At 42.0% G+C, this 19,557-nt stretch overlaps 1 protein-coding gene across 1 annotated transcript; it reads left to right on the forward strand.

Annotated features, from left to right (window-relative positions):
* Positions 1 to 16,192: 16,192 nt before the first annotated feature.
* On the forward strand, positions 16,193 to 19,345 carry LOC124277857 (C-type lectin mannose-binding isoform-like). The gene is made up of 5 exons (XM_046713572.1): positions 16,193 to 16,313; positions 17,182 to 17,273; positions 18,250 to 18,346; positions 18,528 to 18,747; positions 19,199 to 19,345. The coding sequence occupies exons 1-5, from the start codon at positions 16,238 to 16,240 to the stop codon at positions 19,227 to 19,229; spliced, it is 516 nt and encodes a 171-aa protein (XP_046569528.1). The 5' UTR covers positions 16,193 to 16,237; the 3' UTR covers positions 19,230 to 19,345.
* Positions 19,346 to 19,557: the final 212 nt, after the last annotated feature.

Genomic DNA, 19,557 nt, shown 5'->3' on the forward strand with positions numbered 1-19,557 from the left:
GCCTGGCGTATAAGTGTTAACATGGATTGGCTCCAGCATACCTATCCTGTCTACTCAATCACAACCAGTCCCAACGTTCACTGCACTCGGATAGCCTACAACTTCAGTCAATTCCTCAATACAACTTCACAAGCTTGGAAACTTTCCTTCATTTGACTCTTTCAGATCCCGACTACAGACCTTCCTATTCCGTGACCACTAAGACCTTTGAACTATGTGCCACTTTGAGCATACACGAGTGTATGGAATCTAGCGGGATACAAAACCACATCATCATCATCATTATTATTATTATAGAAGGTATACGGTAACTCAATTTCAAGAACGATTAGGCAATCACCTTTATTGCAAAAACGGTGTCCGTATGCTGCTATAGGATTTCATTACAAGATTGAATTTGTCCGACTGATGTGCGATATCGCTGTTCAAAGTGTTACAGATTGTTCTTCTATTCACAATTGGCAAAGCGGATCACGTTCACGGATTATTTTTATTTTTAATGCTATCGATTTTTTGTAAAGCAATTTACATTTCCGTCATCACTGCAAGTAATCTTCCTCATCCCCACCAGGATTTGTTTTCATGTAAGTATCAGGACATATAGCTGTCTTCGATGACTGATAATCTAAATTGTATTGAATAGGCAAATCAACAAATACGGATGAACATCAGGACTCGTTTCATATCCCCCTTTATAAAAGAAAATGCACTCGCGATAAATGCTTTCTTCCTCTATAACCCGTGAATTGGTCTTCAGTAACCCATGCTTATCGTAAGAGGCGACTAACAGGGTCGGGTGGTCAGACTCACTGACTTGGATGACACATGTCATTGTATCCCAGTTGCGTAGATCGATGCTCATGCTGTTGATCACAGGATTGTCTGGTTCATACTCGATTATTTAAGGTGTGAGAAGGGCAGCAATGCCTGATTATCTGATAGAAGATTGAATAATTGACTACAGGAAAACAATGAAATGTAGGTAATATGTAAGTTTCTAATTTCTAATTTGTTCTGTACGTGAGGTTCGAATCCCCACATGGGTACATTGTGTGAAGCCCATTTCTGGTGTCCCCCGCCGTGATGTTGCTGGAATATTGCTAAAAGCGGCGTAAAACCAAACTCAGTCAGTCAGTCTGTACGTGAGAAATGCCAACATGCATGGCAAAGCAGCTCATTGACTATTGTCCTGGCACGACACACATGATCTTGCTGTCTGTATAGGCCCCTTGAAATCTACTGAAGTTCGACATAGGTATATTGTGTATCCACCACGGCCTGGATGACAGTCTCCATCACCGGTGGCATGAAGATATGTTTCCGAGACAGTTGCCGCCACTCCTTATGCAATGTTGCCTCTAATTCACCCACATTTTGCACCGGAGGGACCCTTGCCTGCAAACGACGACCAAGATTGTCCCAGATGTGCTCGATGGGGATCGGATCAGGGCTCTTTGTAGGCTGAGGGAGAGTCATGATAGAATTATTCCACAGGAACTCTCTCACAACATGGGAACGATGTGGCCTAGCGTTGTTGTCAATGACTATGGGGCGGGTAGCCAATGGCTGGTTATCAAAATGAGGCACAAATAGTTGAATAAGAATGCCCACGAAGATTTCCCTGTACAGTCACCAATGTCAATATACAGTTACCGGAGACACATCCCCACACCATAACTAAGCCTCCAGCATCGGGAACGCTAGGATGAATGTTCCTCGGCACCTAAGCAGTTTTAATGAGCTTCCAAACTCTTAGGCGACCATCCGTAACATGAAGCAGAAACCTGATTTGTTTGACCAATGGATTCGTCTCCAGGTCCGAAGATTCCAGCAAAACACAACTGGAGACGTTGCAATTGATGTTAAGGGGGCAGAGTTGGACACTCGATGACCCATCCTGACCTCAAACCAAGAGCCTTGCAGCGGTTACGCACGGTCTTGGTTGAAAAACCTTTGTAGGGCACCCACAGTTGTTTCAAACGAGTGCTCATGGCGAAGGGTTCCCGTCTCACGAAACAGGCCAGATTGCGCTCTTCCGCAGGAGTGGTCTTACTGGGTTGCGCTGGCCGTGGTCAATACTTAACAGCGCATGTTGGTAGCATGTTTTACATGTATGTGGGCTGCGATTCGCTGAACCCTTTTAAAATGAAAAGGGGCCGTGGGGCTAAAGAGTTCGCTCGCCACGCCGAAGACCCGGGTTCGATTCCCCTTAAACAATGTGTGAAGCCCATTTCTGGTGCCGACCTCCTCCCGAGATATTGCTGGAATATTGCTAAAACGGCCTAAAACTAAACCCACTCACCCCTTCAAACTGAAACCTTGGTTTTCATTGCCTGAATTGTGCTCCATTCACTTAATAATAATCATCGATAGCTTTACCACTATGATAAAATATATCAATGAGTGTTTAATTAAGTTCCATGTGCATGCATACTTCTGTTAAAACTAATTTATATATTATTACACATGAAGGGAGTTAATTATGCGTTTATTATGGATACTTTCAGAAAATGAAATTTATACATGCAAAGAAATTTGGGACAACCTGCTATTTTGATAGTGTCTCAACGAAGTAGTGAATCGTAGCGTCCAAATATTACACTATAGCTGTTCTCCTGAACATTATCAGGTAGTACGTCGGAAGCATTCACGAATGCAGTTTAACGGCTGATGACAGCCAAATTGGTTATGTTTTGCAGCATAACAAAGGACCCAAAATTTGCTCAAAATTCTTATTGTTGAGATCATAATCCTTAGCCTGGGCGGGAACAGAGAACACAAATGCAACCATGCACGTGCATCACATGATCACAATGAAGCATTTGTGTTGATGTGTATAAGAAGTTGGGCACTTTGCATCAGTGTCATTGATGATTTTGTCAGTGCACAATGCGACAACCGTTGAATTTAATCAAGCAAGGGCGAGTGGGTGGCTTCAGGATAGCGTTTCGAGGTTGCTCAACGTCTTCAGAAATACCCCTCTGTGATTCATCGACCTTTTGAAAGGTTTCAGACAACAGGGAGGGTGCAGGACCGGCCTCGTTCAGGGAGGCTGGATTCAACGGCACATGCTGATGACCGTTATGTCATTACGTCAGCTCTGCGGCGGAGCTTCGTCACATCAAGTGCTCTTCGCCTGCAGTTGAGGAATGCAACGAAGGTCAACGTCAGTGCTCAGACGATTCGTAACCGTTTACGTGCCGCTGGCATCCATAACAGACGTCCAGCTACGTCCTCGTCACAGAACAGCACGGAAAGCATGGTGTCGGGCTCATTTGCGATGGATTCATCAACAGTGATCAAGGGTGTTGTTTTCCACTGAGTACTGACACAATTTGCAGTTTCATGATGGTCGTGCACGGGTGTTTAGAAGGCGAGGAGAACGCTATCACGATATGAACGGGCCATCGGGTTTGGTGGAGGATCCGTCATGGTGTGGGGTGACTTCAGTCTTCATCACAGGACTCCTCTGTACCGTATTGGTGGCAACCAAACTGGTTTACGGTACAGAGATGAGATTGTTGGTCCACTTGTCATTCCGTCACTTAGCGTCATTGGACCGCAAGCACCAACGCCAGGCCACATCGGGCACGTGTGGTTGCAAACTTCTTCAATTAAAGCGGTGTGGTGAGGATGCAGTGGCCAGCATATACTCCAGACCTTGTTCCCATAGAGCATGTCTGGGTCAGCCTTGGTAGACGTATCCGTCAGAATCATCCTCCGCCAGTGAACGCTGACCAACTGTTCAGATTTCTGGCCCAGGAGTGGCAAACGATACCACAGCCATCACTGAGGACATTAGTGAGGTCGATGAGGGCTGGATGTGCGGAGTGTGTCAGAAACAGAGGTGGACACACGCACTACTGATCTGTAATTGACTCTGTGACTTTGTAAACTGACCTTTCGTCATTCGGTTGAATTTTGTAGTGCTATACATCGCATAATGTTCATGGAATAAAAGCTAAAGTATCGTATAACAATAGTGGTGCTTTGATTTTAAACTATAATGAGTAGTTTGTGTGAAAACAGTTTCGTTTTTCTTATGTTTGACAACTTGATTTGCAATGAGTATCAAAAACTGATTTTAAATATTGCTTGTTCGGCGCCACAAATAATGTTTGTTCGTTTGTTGTTTTACGCCCCACTGAGCAATAGTCCAGCAATATGGCGGTGGTCTGTTAATAATCAAGCCTGGACCAGACAATCCAGTGATCCACATCTTCAGCATCAATCTACGCAATTGGGAACCGATGACATGTGTCAACCAGGTCAGCGAGCCTGACCATCCGGTTAGTCGCCTCTTACGACAAGCATGGGTTGGTGAAGACCAGTTCTAACCGGATCTTCATTAGTCCAACGTTAGTGACATCACTGTGTGATGACGAGAGAGTGTACCAAAAGCTCCGGAGAGAGATGTCTCGTTCCTGCCGTTAACTCCTTCGTCATGCGCAACCATACATCTGTACAGTCCCAACTCAATCCAGAGATCACAGCAACAAAGTGCCAGACAGATGGTTACCCAACACAATTCGGAGATCACGGCAACAAAGTGCCAGACAGATGTTTACCTGACACAATTCGGAGATCACAGCAGCAAAGTGCCAGGCAGATGGTTACCCAACACAATTCGGAGAGCACAGCAACAAAGTGCCAGAGAGATGGTTACCCAACACAATTCGGAGATCACAGCAACAAAGTGCCAGACAGATGGTTACCTGATACAATTCGGAGATCACAGCAACAAAGTGCCAGACGGATGGTTACCCAACACAATTCGGAGATCACAGCAACAAAGTGCCAGGCAGATGGTTACCCAACACAATTCGGAGAGCATAGCAACAAAGTGCCAGAGATGGTTTACCCAACACAATTCGGAGATCACAGCAACAAAGTGCCAGAGAGATGGTTACCCAACCAGACAGATGGTTACCCAACACAATTCGGAGATCACAGCAACAAAGTGCCAGACAGATGGTTACCCAACACAATTCGGAGATCACAGCAACAAAGTGCCAGACAGATGGTTACCCAACACAATTCGGAGATCACAGCAACAAAGTGCCAGACAGATGGTTACCCAACACAATTCGGAGATCACAGCAACAAAGTGCCAGGCAGATGGTTACCCAACACAATTCGGAGATCCAGACAGATGGTTACAGCAACAAAACAAAGTGCCAGGCAGATGGTTTACCCAACACAATTCGGAGATCACAGCAACAAAGTGCCAGACAGATGGTTACCCAACACAATTCGCAACAAAGTGCCAGACAGATGGTTACCCAACACAATTCGCACAGCAACAAAGTGCCAGACAGATGGTTACCCAACACAATTCGGAGATCACAGCAACAAAGTGCCAGACAGATGGTTACCCAACACAATTCCCAACACAATTCGGAGATCACAGCAACAAAGTGCCAGACAGATGGTTACCCAACACAATTCGGAGATCACAGCAACAAAGTGCCAGACAGATGGTTACCCAACACAATTCGGAGATCACAGCAACAAAGTGCCAGACAGATGGTTACCCAACACAATTCGGAGATCACAGCAGCAAAGTGCCAGAGTGCCGGTTAATTATTCACACCCATGATTTAACCATTCCGCACTGTGTCGTGTTACTGGGAGGTATTGTTGGACGCAGTACAATTCCGCAACCGTGACGTGACAGCTGCTGTTGATGAGGCTGCAACTACAGTCTCCACTCACTACAATATAATGTCAATATTTTAAAACTCGGTAACAAGATTTAGCGACGTGGTTTAGAAAATTCATATGGTTTCCTTGGTAACAGTTGCGTCTAATGAAACGCTTCACGCGGTCCGACTCTCTCGCCTTGCACCGACCTATTGCAGATGTTGCGTTTGGGTGACACGCTCAGCGGGGCGTCATCAGAAAACAAACCGTGAGGTGACGTTCTCGTTCACGCTGAAGCATCTGAAATGAAGCGATCTTGGTTATTATTGGGTGTAATGTTAACGCCTCGAAGGAGGGCAAGATTAGGATCACAGGGCTCATCTAAACATCGCGTACCCCTAACACCATAGGGATTGGGGAACCATGAATGACTTCACACACTATACCTGTACTCGATGGATACATGTACATGATCTTATTATACAGTAACCTAGGCCATTAACTAGTGAGTGAGTTATGTTTTACGCCACTTTTACCAATATTCCAGCAATATCACAGTAGGGACCCCAGATATAGACTTCACACCTTGTACCCATGTAGGGAATCGAACCCGGGTGCTCGGCGTGACGAGCGAATGCTTTAACCACTGGGCTACCCCAGCGCCCCAGGACATTTACAATATTCGGGCACTGAGGCCGGAATGTTGCTGTGGGATCTAGTCGATGAGCTGTGGGGTAGTGAGTGAAGTTTGTTTGTGAGAACTGAGCGGTGGGTAGATCATTTGGATCAAATGTTTAGGGGAATTCAGCTCTGGCTAGAAAGTTTGGATCAAAGAACTCCCACTGAGAGTCAGATAAGAAAAGAGAAGGAAAGAAAGCTGGACCAACAACAAAAGGCAATGTTTGAGAGCGGTGGGTGGACAGTTTGGTCCAAAGACAATGTTCAAGATGAAAGGACGTTGGGTAGACAGTTTGGATCAAAGAGCTCTGACTGAATATCGGAGACTTGGTTTAAGAGAACAGAGCGGTGGATAGATGGTTTGGTCCAAAGACAATGTTCACGAGTAAAGAGCGTTGGCTAGACTGAGGCAATGTTTGAGAGAACAGAGCGTTGGGTAGACTGAGGCAATGTTTGAGAGAACAGAGCGTTGGGTAGACTGAGGCAATGTTTGAGAGAACAGAGCGTTGGGTAGACAGAGGCAATGTTTGAGAGAACAGAGCGTTTGGTAGACAGAGGCAATGTTTGAGAGAACAGAGCGTTGGGTAGACTGAGGCAATGTTTGAGAGAACAGAGCGTTGGGTAGACAGAGGCAATGTTTGAGAGAACAGAGCGTTGGGTAGACAGAGGCAATGTTTGAGAGAACAGAGCGTTGGGTAGACAGAGGCAATGTTTGAGAGAACAGAGCGTTGGGTAGACTGAGGCAATGTTTGAGAGAACAGAGCGTTGGGTAGACAGAGGCAGTGTTTGAGAGAACAGAGCGTTGGGTAGGCAGTTTATATCACTTGGTTTAGTCAACAAGATGGCACAGCAGTTGTACAGCAGCCATAATACTTATTGACTATATTGAAAGATTTGTCCTCAATTGAATAGACTTCTAAACATACATAGCCAACTTTCTTATAAGATCACTGTTATCACTTGATATTAGAAGATTAAATTCAGCTAATGTTGGAAACAAATGATAGTATTTCCTTGGAATAAATGTTCACCTAAATCGACATACGCCTTGCAAACAAGCTAGAAGTGGAACTCATCTTGGACATAGTTCATTTTACAAACATAACAAAAGCTTTCTTTTCTTGGGACATTTGAATATCTATCCATCTCAAGTTTCAGTTGGTGAGAACTACAGTTTCGCCTAGAGGCAATGTTCAAGAGACCTGACGGCGGGTAGACAGTTTTGACTCAAGACCTTCATTACGAGAACTGTAGGGGAGATAAACTATGTGTATGGATGTGATTGAAAACACCTTTTATGTTCTAAAAAAATATGTACATATATGTGAAAAAAACTTGCCGGAACACTTCACACAAACGCAACCTGTCTGTCCTCCAATTCTCCACACTTGAAGGGATTCTCCCAGCTATTTCCAACCCGGTAACGTTGTTATGTCCTGTTCCAACAAGTAAATTAAACACCAGTCGTAATAGATTCTACAGCCAGGCAACATCTTATAGCGCTCTTCGCTTTTGATTGGCGGCGGCTTTAATAGGATTACGTAGAAATATGATGTGTCGGTTCAGAGATCGCACATCTCGTGTTTATCATCATTGTTTATGTGCGCGGGATTTGCAGCAACATTTGGGGATGGTTAGAAAGAAAGTGCAATGACTTTGAAATGGGGTGAAAAAAAGAAAAGAAACCAGAACGTCGGAAGGTAAAGACGGTGAACAAGATTGATTACCTACCGTTACTTCAAACAGAGTTGTCTACCGTTGCATAAAAACGCGTTATTCATATTTTCTTTCGTAGATACCAGGGACATTTAAATATCCATTTTATTCCAGAACGAAAAATAATTATAAAGGGGAATTAAGTATTTCCTGGACTCCATTCCACAATGAGGTCTTCGTGCTGACATTATGGTTAGCTTGGTATTTGGGCCGGTGGGGTAGTCTTATGGTTAAAGTGTTCACAGTCACGCTGAAGATCCGGGTTCGATTCCCCACATGGGTACAATGTGTGAAGACCATTTCTGGTGTCCCCGCTGTGATGTTGTTGGAATTATAATATTGCTAAAAGCGGTGTAAAACAATAGTCACAAGCCTAGTGTGTTAAAGTATGTCAGTAACGATCACATTATAAGCTCGGTTGATGGAAAGGGGCTCTGTGTAACAGGAACACCTGTGATGAAGTAGGCATCATGTCGTCTGAGTTTGGTTTTACGCCGCTTTTAGCAATATTCCAGCAATATCACGGCGGGAGACACCAGAAATGGGCTTCACACACTGTGCCCATGTGGGGACTCGAACCCGGGTCTTCGGCGTGACGAGCCAACGCTTTAACCACTAGGCTACCCCACCACCGATAGACTCTCGAAAGAACTGTTACTTAGGCCACATCATTGCAACAGCTGAATAATGTTGGGACATATTGTACAGTTGCGGTTCCATCTGACAATGTTGATTTCCTTGCATAATCTATAATCGCATTATTCTACGATTTCATCATTCAACTGTTGTGTCATTTTGCGATTTCATTATTCTGCCATTCCATTATTGTACGATTGCATCATTCAACTACTGCATCATTCAACGATTGTATTATTCAATGATTCCATTATACTGCCATTCCATTGTTCTACGATTGTATTATTCTGCTTTTGTATTATTCTATCATTCCATTATTCTACGACTGCATTGTTCTTCGATTGCACTGTTTTACGACTGCATTGTTCTTCGATTGCACTGTTTTACGACTGCATTGTTCTTCGATTGCACTGTTTTACGACTGCATTGTTCTTCGATTGCACTGTTTTACGACTGCATTGTTCTTCGATTGCACTGTTTTACGACTGCATTGTTCTTCGATTGCACTGTTTTACGACTGCATTGTTCTTCGATTGCACTGTTTTACGACTGCATTGTTCTTCGATTGCACTGTTTTACGACTGCATTGTTCTTCGATTGCACTGTTTTACGACTGCATTGTTCTTCGATTGCACTGTTTTACGACTGCATTGTTCTTCGATTGCACTGTTTTACGACTGCATTGTTCTTCGATTGCACTGTTTTACGACTGCATTGTTCTTCGATTGCACTGTTTTACGACTGCATTGTTCTTCGATTGCACTGTTTTACGACTGCATTGTTCTTCGATTGCACTGTTTTTTACGACTGCATTGTTCTTCGATTGCACTGTTTTACGACTGCATTGTTCTTCGATTGCACTGTTTTACGACTGCATTGTTCTTCGATTGCACTGTTTTACGACTGCATTGTTCTTCGATTGCACTGTTTTACGACTGCATTGTTCTTCGATTGCACTGTTTTACGACTGCATTGTTCTTCGATTGCACTGTTTTACGACTGCATTGTTCTTCGATTGCACTGTTTTACGACTGCATTGTTCTTCGATTGCACTGTTTTACGACTGCATTGTTCTTCGATTGCACTGTTTTACGACTGCATTGTTCTTCGATTGCACTGTTTTACGACTGCATTGTTCTTCGATTGCACTGTTTTACGACTGCATTGTTCTTCGATTGCACTGTTTTACGACTGCATTGTTCTTCGATTGCACTGTTTTACGACTGCATTGTTCTTCGATTGCACTGTTTTACGACTGCATTGTTCTTCGATTGCACTGTTTTACGACTGCATTGTTCTTCGATTGCACTGTTTTACGACTGCATTGTTCTTCGATTGCACTGTTTTACGACTGCATTGTTCTTCGATTGCACTGTTTTACGACTGCATTGTTCTTCGATTGCACTGTTTTACGACTGCATTGTTCTTCGATTGCACTGTTTTACGACTGCATTGTTCTTCGATTGCACTGTTTTACGACTGCATTGTTCTTCGATTGCACTGTTTTACGACTGCATTGTTCTTCGATTGCACTGTTTTACGACTGCATTGTTCTTCGATTGCACTGTTTTACGACTGCATTGTTCTTCGATTGCACTGTTTTACGACTGCATTGTTCTTCGATTGCACTGTTTTACGACTGCATCGTTCTTCGATTGCACTGTTTTACGATTGTATTGTTCAACAGACAACCGAATCCAACCATGCTATGCATTAGGAATCAGTATGAGTGAGATTCCACTTATATTCACTGATATAAAATTATGAGCGTTGTCGGAATATGTAGTCTTTTGTTCAAGCACGTTATACTTTAGGGGAAACTATTTAGGAAATGTTATCTTCACATCATCATATCTGCCGATACTATCGACAGTGTAACGCAGTAGCGATGTTAACTATTGATATGTTCGTTGCCATCACTGAATGCCATCGGATCATTGGCTATGAATCGATCGGGAAGACTTCATCCCATGCCCCATGGCTCATATAAGAAATTGACGTTGTTCAAATAATTCCGAATCTGACTCGTGGTACAACATATATAGTAATCATTAATCATGATATGTTTAAACCTGATCACCGTGTGTTAAAAGGCGTTGGCTTCTCGATGCGTGAGATACAGCACGAATACAGCCGACCATATGCAGGGAGGTCAACCCCGAAGGTGAGTTCTAAGTTGATGCAGGCAAGAAACACGTCATAAAGCCAAAAAGCTGTCACCGACCAATAGTTCATTAATAGGAACAATGTTTCACTGGAAGCAGCAATAGATCATCAATAAGAGCAATGTTTCACCAATAGCAACAATAGTTCATGAAAAGTAGCAATGTTTCACCAATAGCAACAATAGTTCATGAAAAGTAGAAATGTTTCACCAATAGCAATAATAGTTCATGAAAAGTAGCAATGTTTCACCAATAGCAACAATAGTTCATCAATAGTAGCAATGGTTCACCAATAGCAACAATAGTTCATCAATAGTAGCAATGGTTCACCAATAGCAATAATAATTCATTAATAGGAGCAATGTTTCACCAATAGCAACAATAGTTCATCAATAGTAGCAATGGTTCACCAATAGCAATAATAGTTCATTATTAGGAGCACTGTTTCACCAATAGCAATAATAGTTCATTAATAGAAGCAATGTTTCACCAATAGTAGCAATGGTTCACCAATAGCAATAATAGTTCATTAATAGGAGCAATGTTTCACCAATAGCAACAGTAGTTCATCAATAGTAGCAATGGTTCACCAATAGCAATAATAGTTCATTAATAGTAGCAATGTTTCACCAATAGCAATAATAGTTCATCAATAGTAGCAATGGTTCACCAATAGCAATAATAGTTCATTAATAGGGGCAAAGTTTCACTAATAGTAATAATAGTTCATTAATAGTAGCAATGTTTCACCAATAGCAATAATAGTTCATCAATAGTAGCAATGGTTCACCAATAGCAATAATAGTTCATTAATAGGGGCAAAGTTTCACCAATAGCAATAATAGTTCATTAATAGTAGCAATGTTTCACCAATAGCAATAATTGTTCATCAATAGTAGCAATGTTTCACCAATAGCAACAATAGTTCATTAATAGGGGCAAAGTTTCACTAATAGTAATAATAGTTCATTAATAGGAGCAATGTTTCACCAATAGCAACAATTGTTCATGAATAGTAGCAGTGTTTCACCAATAGCAACAATAGATCATTAATAGGGGCAAAGTTTCACTAATAGCAACAGTAGATCATTAATAGTAGCAATGTTTCACCAATAGCAATAATAGTTCATCAATAGTAGCAATGGTTCACCAATAGCAATAATAGTTCATTAATAGGAGCAATGTTTCACCAATAGCAACAATAGTTCATCAATAGTAGCAATGGTTCACCAATAGCAATAATAGTTCATTATTAGGAGCACTGTTTCACCAATAGCAATAATAGTTCATCAATAGTAGCAATGTTTCTTTAATAGCAATAATAGTTCATTAATAGGAGCAATCTTTCATCGGTAGCACCAATTGTTCATGAATAGTAGCAGTGTTTCACCAATAGCAACAATAGATCATTAATAGGGGCAAAGTTTCACTAATAGCAATAATAGTTCATTAATAGGAGCAATGTTTCACCAATAGGAACAATAGTTCGTTATAAGGAGCAATGTTTCACCAATAGCAACAATAGTTCATCAATAGGAGCAATGTTTCACCGGTAGCAACAATAGATCATTAATAGGAACAATGTTTCATCGGTAGCAACAATTGTTCATGAATAGTAGCAGTGTTTCACCAATAGCAACAATAGTTCATTAATAGGAACAATGTTTCACCAATAGCAACAATAGTTCATTAATAGGAACAATGTTTCATCGGGAGCAGCAATAGTTCATTAATAGGAACAATGTTTCACCGGTAGCAACAATAGATCATTAATAGGAACAATGTTTCATCGGTAGCAACAATTGTTCATGAATAGTAGCAGTGTTTCACCAATAGCAACAATAGTTCATTAATAGGAACAATGTTTCATCGGTAGCAGCAATAGTTCATTAATAGGAACAATGTTTCACCGGTAGCAACAATAGATCATTAATAGGAACAATCTTTCGTCGGTAGCAACAATTGTTCATGAATAGTAGCAGTGTTTCACCAATAGCAACAATAGTTCATTAATAGGAACAATGTTTCATCGGGAGCAGCAATAGTTCATTAATAGGAACAATGTTTCACCGGTAGCAACAATAGATCATTAATAGGAACAATGTTTCATCGGTAGCAACAATTGTTCATGAATAGTAGCAGTGTTTCACCAATACCAACAAATATTCATTAATAGGAGCAATCTTTCGTCGGTAGCAACAATTGTTCATGAATAGTAGCAGTGTTTCACCAATAGCAACAATAGTTCATTAATAGGAACAATGTTTCATCGGGAGCAGCAATAGTTCATTAATAGGAACAATGTTTCACCGGTAGCAACAATAGATCATTAATAGGAACAATCTTTCGTCGGTAGCAACAATTGTTCATGAATAGTAGCAATGTTTCACCAATAGCAATAATAGTTCATTATTAGGAGCACTGTTTCACCAATAGCAATAATAGTTCATCAATAGTAGCAATGTTTCTTTAATAGCAACAATAGTTCATTAATAGGAACAATGTTTCATCGGTAGCAACAATTGTTCATGAATAGTAGCAGTGTTTCACCAATAGCAACAATAGTTCATGAAAAGTAGAAATGTTTCACCAATAGCAACAATAGTTCATTAATAGGAACAATGTTTCATCGGGAGCAGCAATAGTTCATTAATAGGAACAATGTTTCACCGGTAGCAACAATTGTTCATGAATAGTAGCAGTGTTTCACCAATAGCAACAATAGTTCATTAATAGGAACAATGTTTCACCGGTAGCAGCAATAGTTCATTAATAGGAGCAATGTTTCACCAATAGCAACAATAGATCATTAATAGGGGCAATGTTTCACTAATAACAATAATAGTTCATTAATAGGAGCAATGTTTCACCAATAGCAACAGTAGTTTATTAATAGGAGCAATGTTTCACCAATAGCAACAATAGTTCATTAATAGGTAGCAATCGATGACCCTTCAGACCTTTGAAACTGTCTGTCCAAAGCGAAGACATATATGATATCCCGATGGAACCCAATTGTCGATTTATTGACATCATGTAGGAGTTTCCCCGTCATCACGCCATAGAAACTGTTCATCAAGGTCGGTATGCACTCTGCTTTGTGGGACTCTCCTCGTACCTGAACCACACCATTTCCCCTACTGCCTAGCCCTCCCTGCATGTCTAAAGCCCTAAATGAAGCAAGTCTAGATTTCCTCGGGTTCATCTCACTGGGGCTCCTTTTCAATTTAAATAGGATTATTTGTCATAATAAAAAAATTATGAATTCAGAGACTAAGCATTAGTTTTGGACTCTCTCCGTCTACTGTTGTTATTGATAGACGATGTCAGTGAATGTGGGCCCTATTTCTGTGACTCCATATTGCTGTATCCAGGTATTTTAATTGACCGCCAGTCCTCACCAAACAGTCACTTATTGGCCACATCTAGGTATGTTACAAGGGTATTCGAATTATTATTGAATGTCTGCTGCACAAATCTATCGGATGGTCATATAATAAACGTTCAGGACAACAACAACAACAACAAAAGGAGGGGGGGAGGGGTGCGTACCCCTGCATTCCCCCACCCCCACCCCACTCTGGATCCGCCTATGCACCCACGCGTACAATACCAAGTTCCCGGTGGGGAGTTAATGTCGGTAGGTAAAATGAGGCTAGGAGAAGCACTATTTATGAGTGTGTGAGTTTAGTTTTACGCCGCACTCAGCAATATTCCAGCTATATGGCGGCGGTTTGTTTATAATCGAGCCTGGACCAGACAATCCAGTGATCGACAACATGAGCATAGATATACGCAATTGGGATACGATATAGATGTGTCAACCAAGCCTGACCACCCGATCCCATAAGTCCCTCTTATGATAAGAATGAGTTACTGAAGATCAATTCTAACCCGGATCTTCACCTATATTATTAATAATTAAGTTTAAGATGTTCACTTTGTAAGTCGAAACCCTACCAGCAGATTATTGCTACTAATGGGGGCGGCGGGGTAGCCAAGTGGTTAAAACGTTCGCTAGTCACACCGAAAACCCGAGTTCGATTCCCTACATGGCTACAATGTGTGAAACCCATTTCCGGTGGTCCCCGCTGTGATGTTGCTGGAATATTGCTGAAAGCGGCGTAAATCTAAACGCATTCTCTCTTGCCACTAAGGGACACAACTCCGTAAAACGAATGCTTCTACGCCTCTCCTTATATTTCAATAACTAATATTCAGTATTTGATATGGCTCTGTTCTAACTAAAGAAACTAAATTTACGAAAAATCTTTCCGGTCACGTAATTTTAAAACAATGTTCAAACTAGTCAAATTTAAATGCCTCAAAAAGAACTCAAAGAATCGTGTGTTGCATGTAATCTGTTATTTTTCTCTAGTTCGAGCTTGCTGATGCTTATAAACTGTTTGTTATAAACGACACTATCAAATTAGCTGTGCTGTGGATGCTGGGGGAGGTGATGGAGAGTCAAATCAGGTGTTATGTAAGATAACTTAAACTGCCATGTCTGTCGGCTGATGGTGCAAGGAGATAATTCACCCACTGTGTATTGAATTAGGAGCAAATTTTAAAGCTGAATCCTAAAGGTTAACCCAAGAATAGTTATATAAGAAGGAAAAAACAAAGAACATGACTGTCACATTCTTCTTTTTTGTAAAACATTAAATTTCAACAATGTAAAATATTTAAAAACAAAGGAAGTTTTTTGTGATGTGTGGATGATTGTCGATGAAAATAGAAATCATTTGATTCAAATTTTAAACAACCCACCCCTAAAAATTAACATTACAAAAAACAAGCAAAATGTGTTTGATATATAGATACATGTCAACAACCAGTTGATATCGATTGTGAAAGGGACGTAACACACTGATACGACTTCGCAGTAGAAGGTGGCGGCGGTGTAGCCTAGTGGTGAAAGCGTTCGCGCGTCACGCCAAAAGCCCGGGTTTAATTCTTGTCATGGGTACAATGTGTGAAGCCCACTTCTGGTGTTCACCGTCGTGGTGTTCCTGGAATATTGCTAAAAGTGGCGTAAAACCCAATGCGCTCACTCACTCACTCACTAACCCACTCAATGATAACCCTTCATTCATTCATTTCGTTACACCTTGGCACTCACCATAAGATAACGCTCTATTCACTCATTTCGTTACACCTTCTCTGGGACACCGTCAAAGTTTGTCAAGCACGTTGCTGCTGTTTAATTTTCATACTGACTCCGTGAAGATAGAATTCCGTTACAATGCGTATTACCATGCAATTACCACGCCTTCTACAACCACAGTTTCGTAGGCGACATACCTCAACATTACCTCAATGACGACATGGAATTATCAGGACCAGATTTTAGAAAAAACCCTGAACATCTGTTTTCCTTCACACAGTGACTTTCAGACATGTTTGGATTACATTGGACGAACATGGCGTCCATGACCTTGGGATTTCTCTACGCTTCCATCGTTATAGCGTCCGGTAAGTGGGATACAGACTACGAAATGCAGTGCGTTTGGAGTGAGTGAGTTTAGTTTACGCCGCTTTTAGCAATATTTCAGAAAAGAGACACTAGAAATGGGTTTCACATAGTGTACCCATGTGGGAAATCAGCATGGCGAGTAGAAGGTGAGGTGAAATTGGGTTTAACGTCGTGCTTGAGAATTTTTTGCTCATATGACGACGTGCATCCGTGTGTATGTGTATGTGCGGCTGCTTGTACTAGCCCAGACTGAAGCTGGTTTTATAGTGCCAGCCCACTGAGATACCATGCCGCAGTGAAGCATGAATACCCCACTCAGACACATTATACTGACTCCGAGCCGACCAGTCCTTGTTGTACCCATTAATGCCGAGCGCCAGGCAGGGACCAACAAGTACCATATTTTAACGTCTTTTGGTATGACGCGGTCGGGGATTGAACCCGCGACCTTCCGCTCTAACCACTACACCACGGAGGCGGTCGCATGGCGAGGGAAGGCTTTAACCACTAGGCTACCCCTCCACCCCCTCCACCCACGTTGTGAACCGCCCCTTTAACAATGTCACACGTGAAGATACGGGCTAGAATTGATCTTCAGCAACCCATGCTTGTCGTAACAGGCGACTAACGGGATCGGGTGGTCAGGCTCGCTGACTTGGTTAACATGTCATTGTATCCCAATTACGTAGATCGATGTGAATATCTGGATTGTCTGGTCCAGACTCGATTATTTACAGGCCGTCGTTATATAGCTGGAATATTGCTGAGTGCGGCGTAAACAACCAACCAAATTTTTAAAATGTGTGAATGTGTTTGAAATATGTATTCTGTTTTCTCGTAATGGCGTCCTTTTCCTAACTACGACAGTGACGGCGGACTGTCTGAATGGCTGGACTCAGTACGCCAGCTCCTGCTACAGATTGTTCCGAAATGACAAGAATACGTGGCCGGAAGCAGGGGTATGTGTGTACTTTTGGGATGACAATCACAAGATATTATACTTAATATTGATTACATTGTGTACAGACCTTTTGATTTTATTTGAGACCGATGAATTGCCAAGTAACAAAAAATCTAATAATTGAACAAAACGAAATTTTGCAGTCGTATGAAATCCACAGACCAACCCTGAGGATTTGTGTTATCATTTTGGACACTCGAATAAAAAAAGTTGTTTAACAAACGATCATTATTTTGTGTCACTATTCGCTTTAACCCAGCGTCTGTACGATCGTTCTCGAGTGTAAAATCCTCCCTCTACCGGCTACTTCTGAGACTGAAGGAGCACCACCAGAGCGGCAGAAAAACGCCCCTTCAGTAACTTGCTGCTGTTGGACATCTCATCAAGTTCGCTAAGTTATTGTCAGTTGTGTGTAATTGTGAAACCAGTATAAGACTGTAAACCCACTGAAAGACTGTAAAACCACTGAAAGACTGTAAAACTTATCAAATTTTCATGATATATCCATGTGTCCATGTAAAGACTGAGAATTCTCAGAATGAATAAAGATGTCTTACCAACCAACACTTAGATTTTGTGTTAGTGAGCAATTCATCGGTCTCAAATGAAATCAAACGGATTGTAAAATATTACATATCCACGAAAATTGTTTATTGCAATAATGCTGGACGTTTGAGATTCAGAATTCCAGTCAGAATGTTTGAGACATCACAAATGATTATGGTGTATGAAGATGGACTAGGGCACCGCTCTTACGACCGTAGATTAGTCCGGAGCAGTGAAGTATTGTCATCAATGTAACATTCTACAAGACATCATCTGGACAGGGGAGTGTGTGGGGTCATGAAGCCTGCGTTGTAGTATGTTCACGTCGTAGACGTGGCAGTTCCAGGACGTTCCGGGTTTCTGGATTGGCGAGGTTTTAATTACAATGTCTTACTGTCCATTGATCCACCTGTCATCTATGTCCGTAGTTTGAGTGTGAGAAGCACGGGGCCTACCTGGTGTCCATAGAAACCCAACAGGAGAGTGTGGACATGCATGCACTGGTCGAGGAGTTGAATCTGGGGGGTAAGTTTGAAGTTTGACTTGCACAGACATTGTGAGTTGGTGAGTGAGTTTAGTTTTACGCCGCTTTTTGCAATATTCCACAATATCACGGGGGAGGACTCCAGAAATGGTCTTCACACATTGTACAAGAATTTTAAAAGAAATTTCAACTCGGAGATAAAATTGTCTTTTCTTGTTACAGATCTTGACAAGGTATGGATCGGACTGAGCGATGTTCGAGAGGAGGGCGTCTGGGTTTGGGAGTCCACTAGACAAAACGCCACTTTCTTCGACTGGGCACCGTCTGAACCCAACCAAAAAGATACTGTTCAACAGGACTGCGTCATTCTGTACGGCAAGCAGCACCTCCAGTGGGCGGACGATCGATGCGAATATAAATACGAATATATATGTGAAAGTCCGTATGTATCACGCTAATGGTTCAAAACCTAAACTTATTAAGTGTCGTAGTACCATTTAGAACGGCAGACGTCATGGACCCGGTCCGCAAAGATATCGTAGCGCTGCGACTGTCGTAGGTCTATGTTATACTATGTGGCCTTATCTTGCGTATTCATAGTCGAATCAGTACGATCTGTGTTAAAATATTTAGTTACGACAGCCTTGGCGCTAAGATCGTTTTGTGTAGCTGTGTTACACGTGTGTATCATCTTGTCGCGACTGTTGCACGGCGTTGTCTGGTGCAAACTCGACCTTTACTTTACCACGATGCAATAGACATACTATGTTCAGCCAGTCAGTCAGAAACCGCACACTTTCCATGCTGTTAATCTGTACTTGTACGGAGAAACGAAACGAGTACCAGATGTTACCAAGTGCATTGTAAAGTGACCCTGATTCTTTGTCTTTCAGGGTTAATACAGCCCCGGCCCTTGTGGGCTGAGTGGGATCAAGGAGAGCACACGTGTATTATACCTGTCAATGTTCAGCGAATATATAACGTCTGCTTGTAACAATCGTATTGTAAAACACTTATAAATACACCATGCAGGTACCTAACACTAGTTTGTTTGTTTGGTCGTTCCGTCGTTTGTTCGCTTGTGGTTTGTTTGCTTGTTTGGCTGGCTGGCTGGCTGGTTTGTTGGTTGGTTGATTGGTTGGCTTGTTGGCGGGTTGGCTGGCTGGCTGGCTAACTGGCTGGTTGGTAGTTTGGTCGGTTGGCTGGCTGGCTGGTTGGCTAGATGGCTGGCTGGCGGGTTGGCGGGTTGGTT

The sequence above is a fragment of the Haliotis rubra genome, unplaced genomic scaffold (genome assembly GCF_003918875.1).
Source record: "Haliotis rubra isolate DU_JTF1 unplaced genomic scaffold, ASM391887v1 Scf229, whole genome shotgun sequence".
Taxonomy (NCBI): domain Eukaryota; kingdom Metazoa; phylum Mollusca; class Gastropoda; order Lepetellida; family Haliotidae; genus Haliotis; species Haliotis rubra.